Below are 27,991 nucleotides of genomic sequence, written 5' to 3'. Positions count from 1 at the left end.
CAGTCGTAGAAAACACAAAGTGCATGAGCGCCCATGATAATGTTCATTCACATTCCAATAGCTTTGCAATTAAGTTTGAGCAAAACAGGCATTTTGTCTTTTGTTTTCATTAGATTACTTATTGGGTATCTTCCAAAGTTACACGCACAAAATTCCCCTTTTGTGTTTCCCCTTTAAGTGTTTCCTTGCTGAGGGATAGTGACACAAAGAGGCAGTTTTGTAAGGGAAAAAAAATTCTTGAAGATACACAGTTGATTCACTAAACCAGACAGCTGATTCATATTAGCCTTGGATGAACATTTGGCACAGAACAAGGGCAGTAGATTTTATTGCCCATCTCTTACATAGGAGTTGCACTAATAAGTGATTCACCTGACAACCAGTGCAGACAGAAGAAATATGGAATTGCAGCCGCCTACTTCTTTAATGTACGTATGACATGTGAGAATTATGAGACAGACATGGAAAAGCAATAATTTATTCATTCAATCTAAACATTCAAAATGGTACTGACAAATATCAATCATCACTTTGCTTCACAGTGACTCCTCCACACTGTTCCTCTACTCTGACATGATGTGGATATCAGCGCCGGCCCCCACAGGCTGAAGGGTCTAAATGGCTCGAGACAGAAATGACGGTGCGGTTTGCTGGGAGAAAGAGGGGGAGATTTATGTTGTGTGTCAAGGATTCTCCTAAAGCAGGCTGGGGAAAAAGCTCCAGCGCCAGGTCTTTAAGGAGATAGGCCACTAAATAAACGAGTGGAGTAACAAGGTTTCTGGATTCTCTTCTCCCTTTGCCAGGTAAAAAAAAAAAAATAATTAAATTACAGAGTTACACTCCCATACACACATGCTTACTCATCTCATGGGTAAACGGCAAGCCAGGACACAGACGAGAGATGCTTTCATCCAAATTGGAAACGGCCAGTTGATGCATTCTCCACCAATAAAACGCTTGCACACACACACTTGCAATAACATGATTTTTTTCTGAAGCAAACACTATGGTGCAGAAATTGCAGAAAGTGTACACGTCCATGTACACACGTGTTTATATCCAAGATGACTGCCTCCCTGAAAGCGGCACGTTCTGCTCTCTGATCATCAATAATGAGCTGAAGCTGCCTGAAAACACACGTAAATAACAACATGTGTAACGTCTAGCTATGGTCCAACAATGCACAGGAACGTGTGCCCTGACACAAAGTTAAACACATACCGTACATATAAAAACAAACACAAGACGTCACATTTAAACACCCACACACGCACAAGCTAATGAGCTTTTGTGTGTTAGCAGGCGAGGCTCTCCTGAGAGAAGAGAACCCACAGAAATAACACTCCACATGGAAGCAGGAGGAGAAACTGCCTTAGAGAAAAATCTGCTAAACAAATACAGCAGGAAACAAGCAGGAAATAGGGCTACATCTCTCCTCCACCTTGCTTTACTAGCCACTGCCACATATTTATTCCACTGACAAATAGATGGAGGAAAAACTCAATTTGCTCTCTATTACACATCAACTCCACATTCTCCCTCGACTCCTAGTGGTTAAATATTTTACCACGATGACCGACAGCGGTGGAAACTGGTGCCACAAAGATGTAGTCTGTAGAAGGCAGAGACCTCTTTCACCTTAAAATACGGAATAAAGTAAACTCATACTGGGGTTATTTGGACTGCATTTGCAAAGTTATAACATGCTATCAAGTTTTGTACTATCATATCATGTTCAATTGCTGAACACTGCCAATTTAGTGTTAATCAATACGTTTGTACCAAATTTCATCTATGTCAGGTGGAGAGAATGTTTTGTGAGATTAACGCTTTGTAATTTGTATGCAATATAAAAATCTGTACTGCTGAGCTACTCCTAAAAGAAAAAAGCAAGACTTCTTTTAGCAACCTGTTTGGTTCAAACTTGATTTCTATATATATTTTTTCCCCATCAAAACACGCTTTGATGAAACTTTAACTGAAACAATCATTAAATAAACCAAGGTCATTAATTTGTCTTGACTGGAATGCATCCTTCCAATCCTTATCCCAATGTCAGAAGCGTGAGAAGTTGGACACACAGTTTACCTCCTCCTACATTCTGGCTGAACCCCTGAGAATATGTATGATAAAACCAGAATGTGTAGGTTTGGTAATGGCAAAGAACAGCAATCAGCAAAGCCATTAATCATAACCGGTGGCAAACACAATGTTTTTTGGGGCCGTCACTGTGGCTGCATGCAGGAAGGGGAAGAAGTGCCAAGTTGAATGTGGCTTTCTGTGGCTGCTGGCAGCAATGGGGACGGTGTGCTATAGGAACGTGTCATAGCGCGTTAGTTTGGTGATTAAACAAAGCAAACAGACAGCGTAGACAAGCAGAGAGGGGCCACAAGAAACACAGAGCTGAGGGGAGGCAGGGAGAGAAAGCAGAAAAAGCGAGAGAGTGGAACAAAGAGGACTGAATACACTAGTATGTGAAAAGAATGTATTTTCCATACATTGCATTTCTTAAAAAAAAAACCTTCTAGTCTAGATTGAAAAACATATTTGAAAAGGTTTTCTCACATTTGATGAAATGTGTTAACCTTTGCAAAAAAAAATAGTGCTTACAAAATCGAAGTTGTCTGAATTTCACAGAGCCTCATCTTCAAATTGCCTTTTTGTCTAACCAACAGTCCAAAACCCAAAGACTCTTCATTTACTAAAATAAATGACAAAGAAGCAGCAAGTCCTCACATTTAAGAAGCAAATGTTTGAGATATGTGACTTAAAAGTAACTGAAACAAGAAATGGATTATCAAAATATGTTGCAACTAATTTTTGTATAATTTTTTTTTCTTTAATCAATAATTCAGACTGTTACATCTCCCAGCACCAGCAATGATCGATGAACAGGTGCAGTGATTCAACTCAAAAGTAGGCCAGTTAACTGTAGCCTGAGAATGCATTACGATGCCAATTTTGAGGCCATGACAATCAGAGAGGCAAAATCATCAAACAACTGTCAAGAGGCCAATAATAAGTGTAATAATAAGAGAATGCCCAGAGATAGTGTAACCAACAAATGCTGTCTTAAAAATGCTAACTGAGAATAAGTGTTTTGAATTATGTCAAAGATATTTATTGGAGGAAAGACATTTAACAGTATTTAACAACAGACTATATTGTCTAAAATGACACAAGTGTCCAAACACAGTGAACTTCACTGGACATTTAATCATTCTAAATCGCACTAAGGGTCAGTTTCTGCATTATCTGTAAAAAATGTAAGGTTTCCCATCAGCACAAAGTATAAGCCGATATCCGAGCATATGTGATTGGCCATTATCAACTGACAATATTAACAAATGTATCGGTTGGGCTCCATCAAACACTCGTTTTACAAAAGGGTGTTTTCAAAGCCAATCAGTCACAGTAGCTAAAACACTGCAGTAAATAACTGACATGATTCCTATAAAGTTGCAGCAAAACCCCATACTCTCCTCCTCACTCACAGCACTACAGTGAAATGAGTGTTTCAGACAGTATCTGCTGAGCTATTAAGACTTCAGACTAAAATTAGAACAGGGGATCATCACATTTGATGATGTGGAACTGCTTTATGGGACTGTGTGCTGGTGGGGGGCATGCTGGCAGCTCAATGAGCCATAGGAGTGCCAGTTTTGTGCACTCAGTGGGGTCTACCATAGAGTGAGGTGAAAGTGGCAGGGAGGGCTGGCTCGATACTGAACCATAATGGCTTACTCTTAATGGTTGCCGCAAGGGGCCAACGTTCATTACTCTCTGCGTGGGGGGACTTCCAACAGGATCCTGGGGTGAAACATGTGAGTGCGTGCACACTTGCACACATTCAAACTTGAGGGAGGCACCCCAGGGTGAGTGAGGAAGACAGAAAAATACAGAAACTGTTTTCTTTCCTTCGCACTCTCCCACAGATACCATTCCCTTACAAGAAGCAATGTGGAGTGTTAGTGCAGTAGTTAACAGAATGCTAAAAGCTCCTTCTCAGGGTAGTTTCATAATATTGCTAATTATTCAGCGATTGCGAAAAAATGTTCTAATCCAGCACAGCAGAAGCGAGAGTTCAGTGCTAATACTTCCTCTCTCGCTCTCCACGCTTCACCTTTTTAAAGCAGCCCAATACCCTAGCTCAGCTGAAACAGGCAACCTAATGCACACAAATGCAGACTCAGACTCCTTCTAAAATACCAAGCAAAGATAGGCTATTTTACTGCTGCTTTTGCCATCTGAAGGGGGGGGGGGGATATGTAGCGTTAAATTGGAAGCCACAGCAATAGTCATTTAACAGGCTGGCTTTAAGAGTGAAGCCTTATGAGCTGAAAATGGTTTTCACAAATCTTGCTAGAAAAAAAAGAAACAGCTTGCCTCATCTGGGCTACAATACAAGGAAGAAGCCCAACTCTCACTTCTTTGAGATACAAACATGTTTCTGTGCAGTTCCACGCATAATAAAAAGCTTAGTTATGACAGGAGCCGTCAGAACCGGTGGATTAATTAGTATGAACACAGACACACACTCAAAGCATGAGCAAAGCATGTGTGAAAACAGCCAAACAGACTGTTGGTTCCTCTGCATCTCGAGGGACCTCATTTCACAGACCTTACCTGCCAGTAAAATCAGGCAGATAAACAAAAGTGAGACCTGAGCAGTGCTGTAAAGTGCAACTCAGGAATCCCTCTCTAACTCTACTGTCTGTGTTTTCGGTGGATGTGCACATGCTACCAAGGCATCTAGAAACACATCCCTTTTATCCACAGAGGCCTTAGGCACACTTATACAAACATGCATCCTTCCGCACTTGCATAGGCATACTCTCACACCCACAACAATACAGGGGATGCTGTGGAAAATAAGGCACAGGATGCATGCTGTGAGCTCGACAAGATGTGAGAATACGAGATAAGGAATGGGAAGAATAACAGGATGAAGAGTCAGGATGCATGCTGATGGGGTGTATGACTGCGGACTGAAGAGCAGCCCTTGTATCCACTCTGTTGACTTCCTCTGGCCTATGGAAAGGGGGTAATCCCTTCACTTTGCCCACTGCTTAGATCGGGCTTGAAAGTTTGACATTTCATATCAGTTGTTTGGATAAGTGGAAAAGGTTGACCAAAGAGCTGTGCCGAATAGTGGTTGGCATAAAATGTGGACTGTAAATCAGAGGATCAAAAAGCACCGAACATGATTAATCTATTTAGCACATCTTAACTGCATCTATGCCGACACACAGCTGCCTCGCCCGTCATGCAACAATGCCAGGAAAGGTCCAGCTGTCAGGAGAGGAAACAAGAGAGAAGAGGGAGGAAGGAAAGACTCTGGCTGTCAGTGTGACTGGAGGAGATAACATGCAATGTGCTTCCTGTCCCCACCCCTGTAACTAAGGAGACCACGGTGATCACAACCAATAGGGAAGAAGGGAAGGAGAATCATTTCTCACACTCCCCACTATCAGTTATAAAAATTTTTTTTTTTACTTTACAACTACATGTGATCTAAACCCGATCCCTCCCCTCTGATGCAATGGTTAATTTTACCCATGTTACCAGAATAAAAAGAGTATTTGTAATGTTAGCTGGACAAGAGAAGCAATCTCTATTCACTGTAGGCTCGATTAATCGTGAAAAGTATTTGGGCAGATTAATCAATAATGAAAATAATTGCAGCCCTAGTTGAAATGGCAAAACAGAAAAAGGATACGATATGGGCTGCATTCTAACTGCAAACCTTCAAAATCAACTGGGACTCTAGTGATTTTTGGCTTGGAACAGATGGGAGCAGCAGGAGCCTGCCAGAAGTGTAGTATTGAGTATGTCAACAAACAGACTGGGCAAAAAAAAAATCTCTTATTTAATATGTGTTTGGTAGGTGGGGGTGTGACAGAATAAGGAACCACCACATTCCTTCCCCTCTCTCATTATCGGGGAATGATGTCTCTTGATTACAACAAGAAAGCACTGATGTCACTAAACAGAGACAGAAACAGAGTGAAAACTTGTTCGTTAGTAATTTGTCTTCAATCCTATTTTCTGTGACCAACAGTCAGGCATACACCGTCTATATAACTGGAAACAGGCAGATGTGCAAGGCCTTGTTAGCCTTACCTTTCCCAGGTAGCATGACAGCTACAATTCAGTAATCATAATCACCTGCATTGACAGGAGTGAAGTGTTCTGTGCTAATACATGCTTCAGTTTAAATAGGCTGTAGTTAAACTATTACAAAGAAAACATTGTTATAATCTGATGCAATAAAACACAACAGCCCTCAATATCTCCATACCTTTATGAGCCTTATATTCAGCTGTTGATAAGAGTGTGCCAAAGAAACATTGATTCAACACCATGGTTGCTTAAAATGCTGTTGTGTTCTTGGTGTACTGGACTGCATTTCAATGAAAATACTTTGATGAAGACAGCTCAGTGTCATCTTTTATTTTCAATTCACCCTCACTGGTTACTAGCTAATAGGCAGACCTGGTTAAAAAACAATAGCGTTTACCCATAGTAATATATATGTGCTAGAGAATGTTGGAAAAACCCTGCCAAAGGTGCAACAATCAGTTAATTTTCTGATTCCAGCTTCCTGACATTAACATTGTCTTGTTTCTGCACTCCTCAAAAATAGTCAAAATTATCAAATCCTCTACAACAAACAAACAAACAAATAAATAAATTTGGGTTATGCACAAAACAAGAGACCTGAGCTTGTAATTTTGGACGCTGGGAAACACCCAATTTTCTTACATTTTATAGATAAACTAATTGTCCAAATAATCAACATAATTGTGAGATGCAGCCCTAAACATCAATCAGCATAATGCAAAACAACTCAGCAGCACCACAAACAAAAGTTGAATCAACCCCTTTCTACTATACCGAAATGTCTTGACCATACTTATGCGAGTATTAGTGCCACTTTGGTAGTGTTGACATGTTAACTGTTAACTGTGTTCCCCTCTCTTTACACCCTGACATTTTTTTGCAGGTGGCGTTACAGCTGACTGATCCATTTTTGAGCTAGGCTTAAATACTCAATGCAGAAAATCCCTGGGCCGGACATGAGTTTTAAACATGCAGTCAAACAGGTTACATCACAAAGTGTGTGTGTGTGTGTGTGTGTGTGTGTGTGTGTGTGTGTGTGTGTGTGTGTGTGTGTGTGTGTGTGTGTGTGTGTGTGTGTGTGTGTGTCTGTGTGTCTGTGTGTCTGTGTGTGTGTGTGCGCGTCAGCTGTTGTCTCATCTCCAAAAACAGGGCCTGCTGGGACTTGCAGCTACCTTCTTAAGATCAAGTCCAACAGCCATGCAGTCACTGTCCCTGGGTGTGACAACACACAGATTCACATCACAGCTGTTGTTGTGTCTTTGTGCTGGTTCTTGAATGTCCTCACAGTCTAACATACCAATTTCCAAAATCCAAATCTTACCACTTCAAACACCTACTCTTGTAAAATACAAATCAGACATACAAGAAATGTGTTAAATATCTGGATGGATATGCATGGTCTAGTGCCAGAACATCAATCGTTGTGGGCCAAGTATCCAAGGATGGATTGTGAACAGTAGTGCATACTTATCTCTATAAAGAACAAACAGCTGAAAGCCTCTGACTGTCTGATGCACTTCCATAGATCAAGACTGACAACAAAAGGAAGAGGAAAAGACTCCCCCTGACCTACACCGTTCTGATCTTCAGATCTGCTCTTAAGCTCTGTTTGGTCTGGTTGTCTGGTCCTGGAGATCATCTACTTGATCTGTTTTGTCTGCCAAGTAATGTTGAATGTACCATTTAAAGCATTTAAAAAAACAAACATGTTGGAGGGGCTGTAGCAACTGGGTCAGAGTGTCATAAAAAAGGAGGAGAGGGAGAGTCACAGACTCGACTGTCATTAACCGTGCTTCCACTACGCTTAAGGCTTTAACATCGATCTGCCTCATAGCGCTTGGGTGTGAGAGCTTAACAAAATCTACAAGTGCACATACATGTGCACAATTTCATCCAACGGGTAAAGGTATGTTGTTGTCTACCCACCAACATTTTGAGCCTGGGAGTGATCGAGTGGCGCGCCGAGTGCATACTAGGATCCTCCTGAGCGCAGACGGTGAGAGCTGAGCTGATGCAAACCGACAGATCACGTAGTGGGCCTTTAATGTCACCACTGGTCCTCACATGAAAGAGGCAATATAGCCCCAAGGCTGGATATTTGCCACACATACGAGTAGAGAGGGAAGCTGGAATAGAGAAAACAAATGGAAGGACGGAGCGAGTGAAGAAAAATCTGGAGATGAGAGAAGGGATTGAAAGACAGAGAGTGACGGGAGCTGTAGAGTCACTCTGCTAAAATAAATGGGTAAAAAGGAAAAGCCAGGAAAAATGAGTCATTCCCCCTTGAGAGAACAGATACTGTTTTTTTTCCTTTGGAAACAAAAACAAGAGACAGATCAGAGGGATACATGTGTATGTTTAAGACAGAAAGGTTGAAGTAAGAGGGAGAAATCAAACTGTGTATGCAAGTGTGCCGAGAGGGAGAGTGGGATTATACACATGGTGATGAGGGAGGAGGAGGGGAGATATAATCGAGGTCTGGTTCATCAAACGTGTCAGACGCTCAATAAAAATAAGGTTGCAGGAAGAACTCCCATCCTAAACAACCTACAATCACGTCAGACAAATACTCTCAAAGAAAGCAGCGCAGGGGTGGAACACGGAACAGGAGAGAAGGATTAGAGGGGACAGAGACAGACAAGTCCATCACCTGGCCGACTATTCTTCACCTTAAAGTGTCAACAACAGCTGGCACCTTGGCACCATGCTCATGCCCACACCTGTCTCACCTGCTGTGTCTACACACTGTCCACCCACAGCTGACTTTAACCTTCCCTGGGAGACCACTTACGTTTACGATAAATCATTTAACCAAACACACACAGTGCACGCGATCAGAAACATATCCAAAATCCAAATTATGGCAATTTGTTTTTAATCACTACATTTCATGTCAGTGTGCTTGTCTGGGCACGTCCTACAAGAAAATATATGCACCAGACGGGAGCAGCTGTAATCTTATCGGAGACAACAATAAAGAAGCACCTTGTGGGTTGTTTATGAGCAACATTCCTACGACACTGGACTGAGACGGCAGGAGTTAAGGCTGAGGTGTACAGGAGCAGCAGAGAAACAGGTTAACTGTGCCAGCTGGTTGGGCATTGATATGATCAAGACTTCTCATGTCAGATGTGTCCAGAGTTCAAGGCCCAGTTTTTCAGAGAATAGTTGGGTTCAGGGTAAAAATGTCAAGGTCGTGTGGTTAGGGATATTCTTGCATGGGTCTACAGAATGAGGCCAGATCTGTCTTTTTAAAAAAGACGTGTAACCTGAAAGCAAGATCCAGGACCAATCCTGCATTTGGTGTTACATGATGGGCTGATTATTGATATCTGTGGTCACAGTGTCCAATTGCTGATAAAATATATTTACCTTAAAAGAGGGGGCAAACACACTGACTTTTTTCCCCAGATGATGTTAGAAAAACAACAAGAACATCATCAAAATGAAGTAAAGCTGGATGCTTAATGGGGGTGTTCTTGCATTCTAGCTGTAAATGCCTCTGGTATAGAGATTTTATAGGTTAACAACCTAAGACTTTGATAGATTGTGGCACCACCAAAACACATGTGGTGCATTCATCATATCGCCAGAATAATGACGTGTACATTGTTTCATTAGCTGTACAGTAATAAAGGGCAACATCTGCAAGGACAAAATCTAAAAGGAAATGGGAATCCATCCACCCACAATATACCCCAACAACATTCAGTTGTTCGTTTGGCCTCAAACTTTACACTGCAAATACCTTTTCTAGACAACGAAAATATAACAAAGATTACAAAACATCTCTTCAACATAATCCAAAATGTCACCACTATCACTATTCAACTGTGAGAGCAACAGTATAAACAGGCGGATCTTAGATTGCATAAACCACATCACTCAGCTGCTCTGAGAACAGTTCATTCAGTACTGTACATTCAGCTATGACAATAAAACAAGTGATAGATGCATTGCAATGTATGGGGCTTGTTTGACAGACAGCACTTGTGTGCATTCCTCTATGTGAACTGGTAGGAATGACCCAATGTGTGCGTCTGGCCCATTAAAGCACAAAAAGCCATTGTGTATCATTAGCTGAGGGGGAGGAATGGAGAGACAGAGGGGTGGAGTGTGGAGCTGAGGGAGGGGTCAGTGACCTTACTCACAACCAACCAGATGACCTCATTCGCAGTGCATAGGAATCCTCTGTCTCCCCCCACTGTTCTTTATCACATTCACCATCCTCCCCTCGCTCTCGACAGCCTTGCTCGCCTTTTTCCTTTCAGCGAACACAATCAATCAACTGAGCAGGGGATGAGGCTCATGCTCGCTAACCCTTTCATACGCACAGCACATTCTTTCCTGCCAGCTATCTGTGGCCTTTTATGCCAGTCTTTCCTATGTTACACACGGTGCTAAAGAGCCTCTTTGTTTCACCAATTAAAGCCTAATCATACAAAACCACCCATTGTTTCTGCTCTGTAATCTCCTCCCAACCACTGAACTGATAAGGACAGACAGACTTAAGCCTCATCACAAACAGACAAGCAGTGACAAACTCTAACCAAACAGAGCAGACAAAAAACTGTTTCACTTGCACTTGTACAACTCCGACTTCATTTATGTGCTGATACTTTGGATGTAGCACATGGGCATAAATTATGCTAAGCAAATCATGTTTTACATTACAGCACAAGGCTGCAGGGCAGACAGCCACTGTAAAACACAACTGTGCAACACATGTAATTCCAGTTAGTCTAGACACTCACTATGTGTGACACACCAGTGAGAAAGAGAGGACCATGTTCAAGCAACTGCAACATTGCTGAAGACACAGAGGGGACAGTGGATTAAAAACCTATGTGAATGTAAGTGACAGCTCTGTATAGGAAATCTGAAAAACTTCCCCCAGAATAAATTCAATCATTACAAGCAGACAGCAAAACAAGGTTTGCTACTTGCAACCCCTGATGACTTAAAGAAGCATATCGCCACATGAAAACTGGGCTGTGTCCGCAGTAGAGAGAAGAAACAAATGCTTTTGAAATTGGTGCTACATAAGAAAAAAGGCTGTGGATTTACCTTTTGTACAAAAGGAAGAAAACCTACATCAACCAGAACACACTGTGCCACAACTGACCAATAAACACTCCTGCCAAAGGGTGACTGGATTGTGAGTTGGGCAGTGCTCGCGTTTGTCTAGGAGTCCATTTCTAGCTACAAACAAACAATATCGTACTAGAGCTTGACAGCATGCTAAAATATTTTTGGACATTCTAGAGAACTGGACAGCGAACAGGACAGGATGGTGGTTCATATGTAATCAGTACATCTTTTTTCAGCCTCAGCACAGGAACCATGTGGCGTGCCGTCCTGCTCACCATGTTTCTCTATGACAGCTAAATAATATGGTAAAATATGTAGTGTAGTAACAGAATCTGGGAAATATAAGCAGTGACATGTTTAGACAGTTTGATTGGACAAGGGTGATTCAGAGTTGTGTAGGCTGACACAGGTGGTCAAAATGGACCTGGATACCTGCAGTATGGAATGAGTTCTTCCCAACAACTAAAACTTACACTCTAACACAGAGTTCACCGTACTCACAGACAAACTTACAGCATGACTGCACTGAAGCTACTCACTTCCCCTACTGCCAGGCTCCCCGTTTATGCTTAACACACTTGACATGTGATCACACCTGTCACACAGCCTTTAAAATAGATTTAGCAATTACTTGCAATAAGGTATAAGAGGCAAGTGCATTATAAAGTTGAGTCCAAGGGATGTTTGTCTACTATCTAATGTTTTGTTACTAAAAAGTTTTATCCTATTAACACTTAGATAGCAGTTCTGCTGGAGTTATTGTAACTGCTACTACCTTGACATCTAACCCAAACATTTACAAATGTTTGTAACAATGTTGGCATTATTTTCTTCTCATCAGTGCTAAAAAAACATATGCTAAACAGGTTTTCACACAATACATCAATTTCATTCAAAGTAAGACCGGGGAAATCTTAAGGGACAGCACAATCTAAAAATGGAGTAGTAAACATCTTTGCAAAACATCATCAGCATTCAAGATACAGAGCCAGTTGCACAACGACTGCCTCAGGTAAACTACAAACAAAACATGATTGGCAAATTGAAGCATTATTGTGAGCGTAGCCCTATTCAATCCATTTCCTTAGCACAAGTGTTAAGGACAGACCAAACAAGATCACTTTCTTTCGTGAAACCTGGACCCACAAAGGCTTGTTAACAGATGTATCAAAGACAATGCCTTTTAGCGATCTGTGGTTTAACTGAAAAAAATTTAGTTTTTTTTTTTTAAGAACATCAAGAGATTAGAAAAGAGCGACAAGAGTACTGTGGATACTACAAAATGGATTTGACAGCTAAGGACTGCAAATGTGTTAAAGCTAAAGAGACAAAGAAGCAGCCGAGACTGGTAAAGGTTGGAGTTCCCAGCACTTCATATTTGATGGCAGCATGCTACAGAGGAACCTCTCTCTCCTCTTGCCACCTCACTTTCTGTGGCCCTCAGGGAAGGTTATGGCAGCGCCGCCTGCTCTTGCCAAGCCTTACAGAAACAACACAGGCTGCTGAGGGACAGGTAAATTATTCATCTTTGATTTATTGGCCAGCCTGCAACTAGTGAAACCAAGGTAAAGGCTGCAGACCACAGGCCGACTGAGCCACTAGGGTGTTCTGAAAGAAGAAGGGGCTAGTGAACATAGCCCAGTGGTTTTGGGGGTGGTTGACTGGGAAATAAGGGATAAAAGTGAGCATGTCACAAAAATAGAAGGTTTAAGAAAACATTTCTGGGTTACTAACTTACCAATTGCTCCACATTACTCAGTGGAAAAGAGCTTGCTACTGCCTGCCGTGAAGAAAATACACTTCAAATTACAGACAAATTATCCATTCAACATTTAAAGATATATGCAGTAAAGTAGAAGTTCCTATGCCTCACATTACGTAGAGCTAAAACACACTATGAGCGAGTGTGTGGGGAAAACAAACACCAGGCTGGAGGTTAAGTGCTCTGACTGTGCTCCCGGTAAAATTCCTGAGCCGGCTGCCAACGCTCGGCTGCCATTCCTCCTGTGAAAGGAGAGAGAAAATGAATGCAGTGGGGTGGGCGAGTTAGAGAGGAACAGAGTGGGCATTCAGATTTCTTTTCACCTCCTTTCTATGATTAAAAAAGAAAAAAAAACGGGGGAAGGGAAGAGGAAACGGTGACAAATATTTCTGGTATGATTCCCGAAAATACACAATATCTGTTGTGACTGTTCAGAGGCTTGAAAACGAAGATAGAAAGAGAAGGAGTGAGGCATTAAAGGGGACTACTATGAGCAAGGGAGGTGGGAAAGCTATTTGAAGCACTCCAAAAATGCAACAGGGTGGGGCCCCGCACACGCACACATACACTAACTGAGGAATATACTGAGAAATAGTGTATGCATTGAGTAGCCACACAAATGTGCGGAGGAGGGACAGGAGCGATGATTCATGGTGTAATCTAAATTAGTCAAAAGAAAGATGGGAGACAGACCCACCTCTGTGGAAGAGGGCAAAAGAAGAGCAGGCTTCTCTTGTCACCAAAGCAAGAAAACAGCCCCCCTCCTTCTCCCCGTCTGTCTGAGGAAAAAACAAACCACTGACTCGCCTTCCCCATAGTCCTTTCCTGTCTGAAACGGGCGTTACTTCCCGTAGATATTTTTGTGTGAGACACAAAAAAAGAGAGAAAAAAAGGGGTAAAAGTTCATATATCTTGGGTCAACACGAGGAGGCATGGTTTTGGGGGGAAAAAAAACAACCAAATTTGATGAGCAATTTTGTGTCAGGGGGCTGTTAAGACATAATTATAACAACATAACCTAATTTATCTTCCTCTTCAACACCCCTTTTCATCAGCTGGGCTTAGTAGCCACACAGAACTACGACTCTGGCTTTGAGAGAAACCTCTCCATGAAAGTTCTTCAGTGAAATTCACTATGCATATGCTCAACTTATCACTGTTCATTTTAGCAGGATTGCTCTGCTTTAGGAATAACAAGGAGAGATAAACTGCACCCAGCAATGTGTTGTCTAACAGTCGGCAGTAATAGAAGGGCAGACACTTAGTTTTGGCGACAGCGAGCCAGATAGGCAGCCAGGCAGGCAGAGCAGGGCACGGAGACAGGAGGCCAGGCAGAGGCAGCAGTGATAAGGAGGCCCCAGCACTCATGGGATTGAGGCCTGAGATAAGAGCCCCGAGCTGTCGCTGGACGACTTTATCAAACAGCACCCGCCCGGGGGGGGGGGGAATGTAGCGTTGCTGGGGCTGGACTGGGGCCAGGGGAGCAAGATGGGTCCGATGTTGGAGTTAGAACAGGGACAGAATATCACAAAGGCACTGTGGTGGGGCTATGCGGAGGCATGTCAGCAGGAAGACAGGCAAGGCAATGCCGGGTCCTGCCGCAACCCCAACACCTCACCCTGTCAAACTTATGCCACTATCTAATTTATTACCAGGGAGGAGAGACTGTGAAAGAGGGATCGTAAGAGGACAAGAGAGGCAGACAGAGAGAGAGAGCACAAAGCCTCCAATTCTGCTTTCTCACTGGTGGCAATGGCTCAGTAAACCAGCTCACAGAATGGCTTGCGGTTAATTAAATTCCAGCTTATAAGTGGTGCTTTGGGAGAGAATGTGGGGAGAAGAGAAAGGCGCTGGGGGGGGGTGTAACTGGTTTCTGCTTGCGACAACAGTCCTGGCCTAACACCCCCAATTCTCTCTTCCTGTCAGTCTCTATCTGCACTCTCACAGCTCTGAGCTGTGTCTTACTTTGTGCGCGGTGCTCAATCTTGTTAGCTGCTAAATTGATTGCATGTCAGAGGTTAGTGCAGGTTTAGCCCTGTGCTGAGGGTCAAACTACAGTAGGAGAGTACAGTGCACTAACAACCAGACACAGACAGACAAAGAAAATGGGAACAACCGTTTGGACAGATTGACAGAAATATACACCAGGTACAAAAACCTAATGCATACTCCCATTTATCAAAGTCTGTTCTCTAAACAGCTGTTCCCAAAGGACCAGTTCTCCAAACAGGCACTAGGGTGGACAGCAGACAGTTTGTCCTCCGAACGATGACAGCTCTCCTGGGAAGGTCCTGTTCAATCGTGGCACACAGAGACAAGCAAGCAGACACAACACTGTACAGGCAAAGGGGGCTCTGTAGCTGAGTACAAGAGGTATGATGCACGATGTGCGATGGAACAACAGACCATTTAATCTATTATACAAACAAAGCTCAAAATTGAGCCTGTGAGGAAAGGCAAGGGGAGCTTGGAGTAAATATTTTCGATCAATCTGACTATTCTGTTCCCCATAGAAATCCTCGTCACACTTCATCACAACAAAAATATAAAAAACCCTCCCTTTCTCCTATGCTCCGCTACCTACAACAGCGCCAGCACTTCACAACTAGGCTACATCTCTAGATGTTATATGGGCTGTCTCCTCCTGCCAAGAGAAAATATAGCAATTTGAAGCAGCTTGTTGGCTGGCAGATCGTAAAGAGAAATAAAAAAACTCCATAGCAGGTGTCACCTCAGGGAGATGAACAACTGCAGCGCAAGGGGATTTCAAAAGGGGGCTGTCAGTCCGCCAGAGTGACCTTGAGGGACTACACACATATTGGGAACGTTAAGGGGACGTCCACGCCACCAAAGCAGGGTGGTGTCAGCTTTCTTCCGCCGTGGAAACAGCTGTGTAGACATGCACAAAGCACTGGGTGGGTGAGGGAGACATGTGCAGCTGTCAAAGGGGTATATTATTGAGAGACTGACAATTTGAGAAAGAGTTTAAGGAATTCGACTGTAACTGGTTAGATTTTTGCTGTTATTAGGTGCACTAAAGTCTGACAAGGGAAGGGATTTAAGATGTTCATGACATTTAAGCCTGTGAAACGATACTTTCTGAAAGGAGAAGTGCTGTCATTGTAATTTTTATCAACAATACACAAAAGCTTTTGTCCCCCAGGACACAACGCGGCTGATGCATTGTTGACAGATTAGGCATCCTTAACTTTCTCTTTGTTGTATTTCCTTTTCATTTTTTCGTCACTGACTGGTAGAGTTTTAATGTCTGCTTGAGCATCAATAACCTTTTATAGAGTACCTTGCCTCTTCTTGTGGCCTTGACAAGACATCCACTTTCAATGAGACAGAATTAACTGGAGCCTGCTGTACCCACGACAGACTCTGAGGAGAACACTACACAAACACGCATCGAACAAAATAACTATTAGATCAAGCGTAACTCACACCACAATGCTACAAGTTAAAGATTCCCTTCTGGAGTCGTTCCTGTCTGCCTGGAAGTTGCAGCTTAGTGCGATGTTTATCTTTACTGCTGTCAAATATCAAGCTCAAAAAACGCGTTTCCCTCGTCCTTGTGAAATTCTTATTACACAAATATAAAAATAAGCAAAAAGTAAACAATTAAATATATTTTCTGAGCTTTCTGGAACTGCATAGGCATCCTAACGTCAAACATTAACAGTAATAAAAACACCGGAGAATAACTTTACATACACTGTTGCTGTTTTCTTCTCTCTTTTTTAGACTTGGAACAATTGCAAAAGAACAAACTGTCCACCCAGTTTTTACTCTGGGTGGGGTCAGCTTACACCAGCACGGTACAGGGAGTGGGAGTAGGCTGACCTCGAATACATTGCATCTGAGCTTCAGCCCCGTCCAAAGGGGAAGGCAAAGCAAACAGCCCCTAACAGGAACCAGACAGTCAGACAAGCCTCCTCTGCACTGGGGTGGCTTTCATCTCACACACACACGCAATTTCTGACGGCAGGGTAAAGTTTGGGCTGGTGCTGTGGAAACCCTTGTAAACCTCAGCCATGTGAGGTTTTAGAGGAGTGAGACTGAAGCTGGGGGTTTGCGGGTGTCTTGGCCATGATTTCTTAAACAGCAGAGGTGGGGACATTTTAAGGCTGCATAGAGGCGATGGACCAGCCCGGCATCACAGGAGGGATTCCTGGACCCCTAACAATCAAGTTGCCTCAAAGCCAAATAACCAAATGGTGACAAACACCAAAAGACATGTTGGAAAAGCGTTTATTTACAAAAGGGAAGAGTGGTGTAAGAAACAATTGCACTGCTTTATCTATGACATCAGCTCAGTGACCTTTAGTTTACATGAAGCAAATGAATCAAAATATTAAATCTGTGAACATAAAATTAGGATCAGTGTTGCAAAATTTACAATGTGCCTATAAATGTCTTTAAATGAACTTCTGCTATATTTAACACACGTCTTTCCTCCCCAGCTCCTAAATCCTGCACTTAACACACAGCTTTGGTGTTTATATGAGTAGCATATAAAATGCAAAAGAAAGCATCAAGACCTACAGTCGCCTTTCTTTTGCATTTTGTGTATGTCATGATGATGTCAGAAAATTAATCTCCGGAAAACTAAAAACAGTTCAATGTCTCAGCCTTGGTTAAAAACATTCCTGAACATCAGAGGAAGGAGGAATTCTCACACAAAGAAACTTCACATTAACAACATTAACATTTTTATTGTGATTAAACTCATTTTAGAGGTTTTCTCTGATTAACAATCTGTCTTTAAAAATAAATCCTATCAATGCAGCACTTTGGTATTTCTGGGCTGCAAACTCAATTTGCCTCACAAAGTAAAAGCCACTAAGCGGAAGATTAATAATACTAGTTTTTTTTTTTTTTTTTTTTAAATCACTGCTGACCACATACAAGCTAGCTATATATATATATATATATATATATATATATATATACACATATATACACATATATATATATATATATATATATATATATATATATATATATATATATATATATATATATATTTATTTTTTTTATTTTTTTTATTTTTTTTTTTTAATTTCCCTGCTTTCAGTTTGTTAGCTCAGACTGTGTGCCGACAGCAGCACGGCTGAGCTGTTTGGAGAGGTACACAGACACAAGCATGATCCCTTTTCTTTACTGTTCAGATGATTATTAGGGTGTCTGGCTGTGGGGGCAGGGAGACGGCAAAGGGGAGCAGGGATTAAAAAAGGAAACAGGTCTGCTTCCTGACTCGCCCCTCAATGAACAGATCAACGCACCCATTATTCCCGACTGACTCTTTTAGGAATTAAAAATAAAACTCCATAATACCTCTTTTGTGGGGTATTTATAGGGTGTGGAGAGTAATTAAACACCGGAAGCAAAGATTTTCACACATGCTGGGAAATCTTTGGCCATGCTTGTTTGACAAAACACATTCCTGTGTTGATTTCCTGCTAAGATTTTTTTTCCAGGCATCTCTGAAGTGGCATTTTCCCTGACCGTACCACATTTTTACTAAAATGTTATACACATTTATTATTCCATTGATGTCATTTTCTAAGAGAGATGGGGGAGCAAACAGTCCACTTTAAAGTTCTATTGGTCTTAGTTCCAGTAGTTTATCACCCATCAAGGAAGCCTTTGCCGACTGGTTTAACAAGTGCATACTACAGAGCCGACTCATCCAGACATGCGACCGAAACTACGAGCCCTGCACTTCCCATGTCTGTGAAGAAGCTAATAAAGGAGCCTATTTTTTTTTTATTTTTTTTTTTAAACACCGCTGTCATGGTGTCCAGCTCGACACAGCACGGGGGCAGTCTTGCTAGGGGGGCTGTGGCGCTCTCTAGTGTCCCCAGCTCAGTTACATAAACCATAGGTCCAACCTTCCGCTTAGACCAGCTTATGTTATTGACACTATCAACACGACCGGGGCGAATAATCTTTGTTTATCAGCGCCGCCGTGAAAGAAAGAAAAAATCATCTGAGTCGAAGCCTAGAAAATACATGTAGACAACCCCCGTCTGGACGGCGCCGCCGACAAAAGGCGACGCAATTTTGGTGGAGCAGCACGCTTGACTGGCAAAAAAAAGAAAAAAGAAAAACACGACGACTGCAGCAGGAACAGCGGCGAGGGAAGGGGATATATATTCGAGAGAAACATAACCCTCGGCTTGAGGACAAATATTGTAGAGGCCGAGCGAAGGGGAGACAAACAAAAAGGTGCCCCCGTCTTAAATAAAAAAGTTAGACGGCTGTGATATTCTTCGTGCACTCTCTTCTCACCCCCCTTCCTCCCGACAGCAACTCGCTGGCCATTGTTTGGGCAACAAGCAGACACATTCCTCCGTGCTTTTAAGCTCGGCCGCTGGGCAACAACTCGCACAACAGCCCCGGCACTAACACAGAAAGCGAGAGTCCCCCCCTCCCAAGTTTACCAACTCTTCCTTCATAATTTAACGAAACGCCACATTGTCAGGTTGGGTGTTTTGGGTTTTTTTTTGTTTTGTTTTTTTAAATACGTAGCTCGGCTTTGAGTATCACTTTGATTCCTGAAGAGTTTAGCGGCAGACACACCAAGCGGCTCGCTAGCTGAAAATGTGGCTAACCCGAGCTAAATCGCTGTGGAACATGTGGGAATCGGGCCCCGGCTCTAAACACTGTTTCATCGTCACTCGCGTTTGACGAACCCCTAAAAATAAAAAATAAAAAAGTGTGTTCAGAAACTTCTCAACGGACGCCTCTCTGCTAAGACGCTGACACTGACAGACAGTTCGGTTTTTTTCTCTCCTTTCCAAGAGAGCGAGAGAAAGTTTTCGTCTCATCGCCACCAAGTCAGGAGTGCAGGGACAAACTCCGACATTAGCGACGGGACTCTGTAGATCCACATCCCCGCTGTGGTGCCGACGTGAAACAAACTCATTGGAGGGTTGTTTTGGGGGATGTGAGGTTTTGCTCGGGGAGCGGAGTTACACTGTCGGGGCTTTCTAGCACAGGGAAGCCCAGATGTGAGGTGTACATCGGGGGGTGGAAGTTGAGAATGTTTTTGCTGCGATGCTACAATGCTAGGGCGTTCTGCAGCAGGGACGCCCAGCGAAGCCGTTCGGAGACCGGACTGCGCCGTGGTCACGCACCCCCCTCCCAACACACACACATAAATGGGCCCCCCCGCCCCCCCAACCCACCCACCCCATCGGCCCCAGACCGCCGCTTACCTTCATCGAGAAGCCTTTCCAGGTGTGTGAAGATGCCGCAGAGATTCGGCAAGCTGGTCATGAGCTTCTTCTCGTTTAATAATTGCATCAAATAGTCGGGACTCGGCCTCGGTCGCTCCTTCACTTCGACCTCTCCGACCATCATCTTTGCGGCGAGAGCGGAGAACAAACCACCGCGACGCACAGAATCCTCTTTTTAGGTAGGGGAGGTGGGGGGAGAAGGAGAAGAAGAAAAAAAAATGAAAAAAGAAAAAAAAAAACTTGCGGCTCCAATCCCTCGCTTCCCTCCTCCTTGTGATGAGAAGACTCTGTAAAACCCCCCCAAAAAAATTCAGGCTTGGTTTGTTCTTGCTGTTTGAGTGGAGAGGGGGGCAAAAAAAAAGAGACCGTTATCTTCCTTCCAGAGACTCGTGCGCCGTGTGCGCTCGGGGACGTTCGATTCCACCACTGTAGGCGCGAGCGACTGTTCTACCGGAAAGGCTCCGTCCTCCTCAGCGTCCATTGGCCAGCGGAGCTTTCAGGGGACTAATGGGAAAGCCAATGAGCTCTCACACCCGAGCCTGGAGGGCGGGGCTTAACGGTTGGTGGGATGACTGACGGAAATTCGGGCCAATGGGGCGCAGTGCGCAGGAATCCACTGCCCCTGAAGTGTTGTCAACACAGAATGGCACACATTTACTTATTTCTCCTTTTGCCCACTAATAGCAACATTACAGCAGTTAAACATTTCCAGACTTGGAACGCTTCTGTTTCATAACTTAGGCACCAACCTGTGACAACACTGTGAATGAGAAGTGGAGTCAGCTAAAGGTTTTCTGTGTTTCGAGTCACGAGTCCTCTTTGTGGTATATTTGTTCTTTATGACCTAACACCCACATGCCTCTATGTAGCTCAGATCTTTTTCTTCTTCTTCTTCTTTATCAGACCTTTGCCAAAAAAAGGATCTTCTCCCCCCACTAAATAACCTCTTTTAGCATATTCCAAGTGGTTTTATGTTGCTTTGTGAAGAAAAGTCTATGTTATCCTTTATGTTGCTGATCCAGTGTGAAAACAGCATTTGTTTGATTACTTGAAAGCACAGCGGCCCCATTTGTCACGTTTATTTCACAAGGACCAGTGTAATTCTATGGTTCAGCAATGCCGAATATGAGCCTACTAATCTTGTGTGAAGTAGTGATCTAGTTTGAATACTTGCACGAGGGTTGCATGTGTGCTCAATCTCCCTCTTCATTTGGAGTTTGTGTGTGACAGAGGTAGTAAGTATACTTGCCGAGACCAGCTTACGGATCAGGCTGGTTGCAGACATAAGATGTAGGCTTCACTTTAGGATGTGGAAATATGAAAAAATGATTAACCTGTGCAGTCCATATCCTACACGATGCCTTTTGTTACTCAAGACTTGTACGTCTTGTTATCTGTCTTGGGACCGATTGATCAACGCTCCAGTGATCAATAGAGCCTTTTTATTGTCCTGTCCTTGGGAGGACCTTTCCACATATCCCCCGAAGATTAACATCCCTGATCAATGGAACACACACAAACCAGCTACCTCCAGTTTCTCACATCCCGCTCAGTGTGAAAATAAACCACAACTGGTCCGGTTTTGATTTTAACAGCTGTTGGCTGAAAGAGGCCCCGGCTAAATCTGAGCCCTGACCTTGGCCCTCATTCAATCTGCCTGCTTACTGCTCACCCACTCGTGTCTTTGTAAAAAAGCAGTACCCACGCTGGATATATGAATGCTCAAACAGCTGCACTATGACCTTCTGGCTGCGGTTTGTCATCACTGCATTGGTACAAAAGATAGCAAATGTCTGCTGTCTGTCTGCCATTTCACAACAAAAAACCAAGAAGAGTCACTGTTCTCCCTGAGCACTATCCCCAGGTAACTGTGAAACAACCGGAATCACTGTGGAAACTTTACATCACAGAGCTGATGGAGGAGGCAAAGAAGATCAAGAGGGAGAAAGCGAAGCAAAACATGAGTGAAGGGACAGGCATTTACTCAGCGGAGAGTGGTCCGCTGTGACAAAAACTGCCCCCCCCCCCCCCCCACCGATATGTGTTTCCTCTTATCAAAACCGCCATTCTTTCTACAAGATCAGTGAGTACTGTAACAAAACCTGCCTACTTATTAACACAACCGGGTGTTTTACTCTGTCGTTAGTAGTCAGGTGATTAGCGGTAGCCATGCTGCTAACACCAAGTCCAAACTTGTACACGTGTGTCTAATAAACAGATAACAAAAAAACTAGCTCTGATGATGTGTTTGGACAAGTTTCACTGAGACAATCTCTCTGAGACATATGTCTCACTCAACATATGTACAAACTGTAAACCTGCTTGCACCATTTTCACACAAAATATTTGCAAGCAGTCCCAAAACCCCTGAAAACAGAATTTGGGAGTACAGCGGGGGACAACATTAAAGCAGAAAGACAGATACAGTTGCCTTAACAACCAGTTCACATCATGTAATGCATCCTGCTTCCCTGCCCTTCAGCCAGCATCTACACAGTATGCAACAGTACGGTATTTTCTATAATTATTGTTGAGCTCCAGCTGAGCCCCAAACAAACCAAGGTTGGTGCTCAAAAATGAACGTTTTAATCTTTTTTTTATTTATTTATTTATTTTTTTTTAAATAGGCTTCTGCAGGTCTGATAAGCCTGATTATATCAATCACTGGAGCTGGGGAAAGTTGCAGACCCGCATATCAAGACAAGGACGCAGATCATTACTTATTGTCCTTGTCTATGTTGGAATCAATTAATTAAAATGTGCAAGAAGTGATCATTCGAGGAATGTCCTCAACCTTTATTTAATTTTGGACTTTTATTTGTACATCAAAACGAAAATTGTATCCCTCGGTTGGATTTAACAGCTTAATATCTGAAGTGTCACACTATCATATCCATTGCCCCCCCGGAGTGTCTGATATTTACCATTTCTTTATCATGATTTGAAGCGGTGACCATAGGAAAACACAGATAGTGAGGTTTTTGCATAATGGCTTGTCAATTGCACCTCTACCAATTACACAAGACATGTAATATTAGTCCTGTCATCCAAATGGTCCGCAATATCAGCGCGCTATCTTGAAGCCAGTCTGATAAAACATCCCTTGAAGTCAAACGCTGATAAGTGATTTTGGTGGATAAGAGCGAGCAGAAAGGCAGAAGGAATGAGAAACCCCATTTTTTTTTTCTTTCTTTTTTTTTTTATACGACTTGAAGATAGCTAAATTGTTCATGGTGTTGACTTTATGTTTCTCTTTTATTTCTTCCCTTAATCTTTGAATATAAGCGATGGAAAAAGTCACAGACTTCCTGCATCAAAAAGAATCTGGCATTTTATTCTGAGCTTTGAAAATGGGTTTAGTTCTTATCTCAGCGGTGCGCATGGTAATTTGCACCTTGCCTAGCGCTCATTCTTCTGAGTTGGGTCACATACGGCGCCTGTGTGTGCGCGGATATGTGTGCAAAATAGAAAAACGCAGATTTAGTGGGAAAGAGAGAGAGAGAGAGAGTGAAAGAGGGAAAGACAGGCAGAGCATACCTAAATCTGTGAGAGTGTGTGTGTGTGTGTGTGTGTGTGTGTGTGTGTGTGTGTGTGTGTGAGCCTGTGCATGTCTTCTGACAGCCCGAGAGTAAACAGGAACGATATTAATCCCCCCTTTTGCTCCCCCTGCCCTTGTGTTTTCGTCATTTTTAATAACACGGTTTCCATTCAACAATTAATCCAATTAACAAGGATCCAGATAATTAATGAACATGCGTTTAGCCCCTTTTGAAGAGAGGCTGTTAGCTCACTCACAATGAGCTTGGAGAGCGCCCTGGGTTTTCAGCTGAAAGTGCGCCCATGAAGACAATGGTGCCCTTGGTAGGGGCCCGGTAGTTAGCTGTAGCCTGCCTCGGGGGCCACAGCCGCAGGAAAGCGAGTGGGAGACTGGCGAGGCGAGGCCGTGTGCGATAAGGGCCGTAGCTCTGGAGGAGGTGAACAGAGGCCCTCAGGCTCTGATAACAGGCATACATACAAACAAGAACAACATCTTTCCCTTTTTCTTTTGACTTACTAGTTTTGGGACTGTGGGGAAAAAAAAGTGCTGGAAGAATCTGGGTCATTTACATTTTGAGGAAGGTGTGAGCACAGCGCAACAGAAATAAATGTCCTTCTAGCAACCGCAGCATATACAGTGCACATACAGAGAAATATATAATGTACCTATTATTCATCTTAACTCGTATCATAAGCATGACATGACAAATGCCCTACTTGTGCTCATGTGTTCATGCACTGTTGCTCGTATTGAACAGCGTGCGTGCATTTGTTATCGTCGGCGACTGAGCATTATTTATTTGACTTGAAATCACCCGAACCAAGAATGGTAGACAATTGGGATGAAGAGGAAGGATGAGAGAGTAAAGGAGACAGTGGGACATGATGGGACGACATGAAATCACCCGCTTTCCACTCGCTGTTTTTCCTTTGCGGTGTAGAGATCAAATTGGTAAACATCAGTGGTTGTGGGCACTCATTTTAAATGTCAGTGTATTGATCACACATAGCAGACAATTTTGGGAACATAAAATCCAACAATTAAAATGATTCTGATTCTGATTCTGAAGTCCCAGTGCAGCAGTGTATGAATTACCATTTACAGAGGCTAACAGGTGGCACTTATGAGCCAAGATCAAATTACTATTCTAATGTCCGTTTGGTTGTCTGAAAACAAACAGCAGCATGTCAGTTAGAATAATTGAATTGTGACTTTGGCTGCATTAAAACACATAACTGGTGATCAAGGAGGCGGGAAGTGATAGAACTGAGACTGTGTCTGCCATGCACCTGACTAAATTTAGTCTGCAATGTGTAATTGTGTAATTTGCCAACAATTGTGTCATTAGCCAACAAAAAAGAGGAGATTTTGCACTTTTGCCAATGGCTCAGGAGATTTAGTGTGGATGGAGAACTACCTGATTCAGATTTAGACACATTCTCACATACTGGAAATACTCCTTCTGGTTTAGAATGGTGATGGTTGGCGCCAGGGTAGGGCACACATGAGGACTCATCTGTAATTATGACTGTTTTGCATTGACATCAAAAGTACACATTTTTTGGAACTATCCACAATATCAACAAAACAGTGGAAATCAGCATACATGCAGGCACAGAGGGGAGGAGAACAAAGCAACCCGCCTGCGGTGGATACTCCGGACAATGACCTGCACATGGGCCGAGTCGGACATTACACAGACTTTGTAGTGAGAAGCTGGCAGGGTAATCTCTGTTTTAATGTCCAGGCCAACTGATTTGGACATGTGTATTCGCACAGATACACAAGGGCCTTGTATAATACCTGTGAGGAGAGCTGGTTTTGGACAATCAGCCTTTTTCTGCCATCATTTATTGGAAATTGTGAAACATATTGTCCTTGTTTTGAGTGTTTTTAATGTGCTTTGCTAACTGTGCAGCATTGCTGCTCAGTTTCATTGTATTTTATGTGTCTATCGTAGCTGTTATTGCACCTGCTCAAGGGCTGCAGTTGAAAATTAGCCAGGATGACTAAACTGGCACATTTACAGAAATGTTATTAATGTACTACTTCAAGCTAACAGTGCATGTGTGAAAGGGGCTCTGGAGTGGATGTAATCTCGGTCTAAGTGTGAGTATGGAGCTGTGTTCCTACAGCATGGCACGTCCTGGCTCCAGCGGACTTGACACGCTTTTGGTAAGAGGTACGTTCCTCTGTTTCATTTTCTACTGCAGATGGTCCCCCCCCCCCTCAATGTGGGCAGGATAGCCGTGTGAAACCGCTGCGACATCATCGTCAGTGCAGCACAAAGGCAGACACGATGGAGGATGCTGAAAGGGGATGGATTGGATCAGCTCACTGGGAGCCTCGGTCCAGGTGATACCTTAAGAAAGTACCTGTCGAGCCAAGCAGGGCATAACTGGTTCTGCAAGCCCAAAAGTATCCATGTATCCCTTGGGCTCCACTGCAGCTGTGAGCCAGGGGCCTCTCTGGTGTCGGGGGTAGTTACACCTCTAGCCATCATGTTATATTTGACGCCTACATGCTGACTGGATTATAGGGTTATGGAAGGCCCAAACGGATACAAAAAGAAGGATTTTCCGACCTAGGTAGCTCGAGCCAATCTAGGGTATCTTTCACAGGCTGTGGACTTATTCGTGGTTACTAACTGGAACAGAAAAAAATGCAGGCATTCAGCTCGACAGGAGAGAAGAATGTAGCTGTGACAGGCTTGTTTTGAGAAAGAGTGTACACTATTCACACACTACTATACTTTAAGTGTCAGCCGGAGGAGTGCTACGATGAGGAAAAATCTATCACAATTCAATCCGAAGCTGCAACGTTCCCGCGTCTCAAATAACCCATTCTGCTCCTGCCCGCCCCAGCTATTCACCATTCAGTATTTTGTTAAAGGTCACCTTGGGTGTTGTAGGCTAGATGCTCCAGTGGTTTGGCAATCTGGTGATGGAAATGCCTGTTGGCATGCCTGTTGTCGCCCCCCACCCCAGACAAGGGGGAGAGGGGGGACCGGAGGGAGGGGGTGAGGGGAGTGGGACAGCTGGAGCCACTTGTGACAGAAAGGCTCTGATGGGAAAACGTCACCTCCAAACTCTCACCTGCTGAACCTGCTAATCATCAATCAACAGCAGGAAATGACACGTTCGCATTTTTACAGTTAAGGTGGCACTTGAACAGGCCGAGGACAAACAAGTTTCGCCCACTCGTCCTTCCTCATTCCTCCACCTCGTGGAGAGAACACGCCCGTGTCAATACGGCTTAAAGAAGTCCTGCCGATGCTACATCTGTCCCCGCCAATTGTTAACAGCGTGGATCCATTCCTGCTCCCACTGAAGATGCCCGTATTTGTTTACCCGCTCGTTCGCCTGTTTGTGCATGCCTGTCAGCCCGTGGCGGGGGGAGAAATGAGTGTTTGTGAGTGATAAGACCTGTAGGAGAGGAAGAGGTGGAGGAAGAACAGAGACTGCGAGGAGAGGGGGAGAGAGTGACGGCGAGAATCCTCATTGATCAGATCTGTTCAGAGGAGAATTGATCCGGAGGTCCACTGCCGGATCTAAGCACACACAGAATCACAGATAAGAGAATCGCCCACAAGCCTGAACAGTAAATCAGGATGTTAGGTTTTAAGCAGTTTATTAATATTTTAAAGGGGTCTCCACACAAGGAAAAACAGAAAATGGTCTCCTGTTTCAACCTGTGTACATTATTCCTCCACCGTTGAATTAAGCCTGCGAATCAGACACCTGGCATATGGAGAGGCAGAGAGATAAATCTCCATTGTGCCGTCCCGTCTCGCACATGCTCAGAAGCTCCCAGGATGAGCGCGGTGTCCGCCGGGCAGACGTGAACAAGACGAATCATCCCCAGGGGGGCATTTATTTCTGTTGCACGGCACCGTCTCCCTCATTGCTGGTCCTAACAATCCGCCTGTTGAGACTATAACATCGGCATAAGAGAGACAGCTCAGCAGAAGAAAGAGGGACACGAGGAAAAAAAGAGGGAAGGAAGTGATAAAAGGGGAAGATAGATGAAGACATCCTGAGTGCTTAATAAATTCCCCCCCCCCCCCGCACACAGGGTTACAACATGCAACACTCAACCGCAACTTTGATCATATTAAGCGTGAACCACATGGATGAATGATTGGCTTTTCGACACACAGAGCGGGGCATTCACATTCGGCTTGTTTGTTCAGATAAGGGAGCGTGGTGATGTCGTTAAGCGCCAGTTGTC

The 27,991-nt window shown here is 43.5% G+C and overlaps 1 protein-coding gene and 1 long non-coding RNA gene across 8 annotated transcripts in view; both read right to left on the bottom strand.

Moving 5' to 3' along the window:
• Positions 1–20,659, bottom strand: part of qkia (QKI, KH domain containing, RNA binding a) — a 73,982-nt gene extending 53,323 nt beyond the window's left edge. For 4 of the 7 annotated variants that reach the window (XM_037125493.1, XM_037125492.1, XM_037125491.1 and 1 more), the window contains exon 1: positions 20,203–20,659. In XM_037125493.1, the coding sequence (XP_036981388.1) occupies positions 20,203–20,347 (145 nt within the window). In that variant the 5' untranslated portion in view covers positions 20,348–20,659. Of the gene's footprint in view, positions 1–13,087; positions 13,217–20,202 lie in introns of those variants that run through there. The other 3 variants (XM_037125490.1, XM_037125489.1, XM_037125495.1) reach the window with 2 other exon arrangements.
• Positions 463–12,993, bottom strand: LOC119034460. The gene is made up of 2 exons (XR_005079572.1): positions 12,953–12,993; positions 463–794 (listed from the first exon to the last, which is right to left on the bottom strand). It is a non-coding gene; the product is annotated as an uncharacterized LOC119034460 (long non-coding RNA).
• Positions 20,660–27,991: the final 7,332 nt, after the last annotated feature.

Source organism: Acanthopagrus latus, chromosome 16 (assembly GCF_904848185.1).
Source record: "Acanthopagrus latus isolate v.2019 chromosome 16, fAcaLat1.1, whole genome shotgun sequence".
NCBI lineage: Eukaryota > Metazoa > Chordata > Actinopteri > Spariformes > Sparidae > Acanthopagrus > Acanthopagrus latus.
The sequence above is the reverse complement of the archived record's forward strand: the minus strand, read 5'-3'. Positions and strand labels throughout refer to the sequence as shown.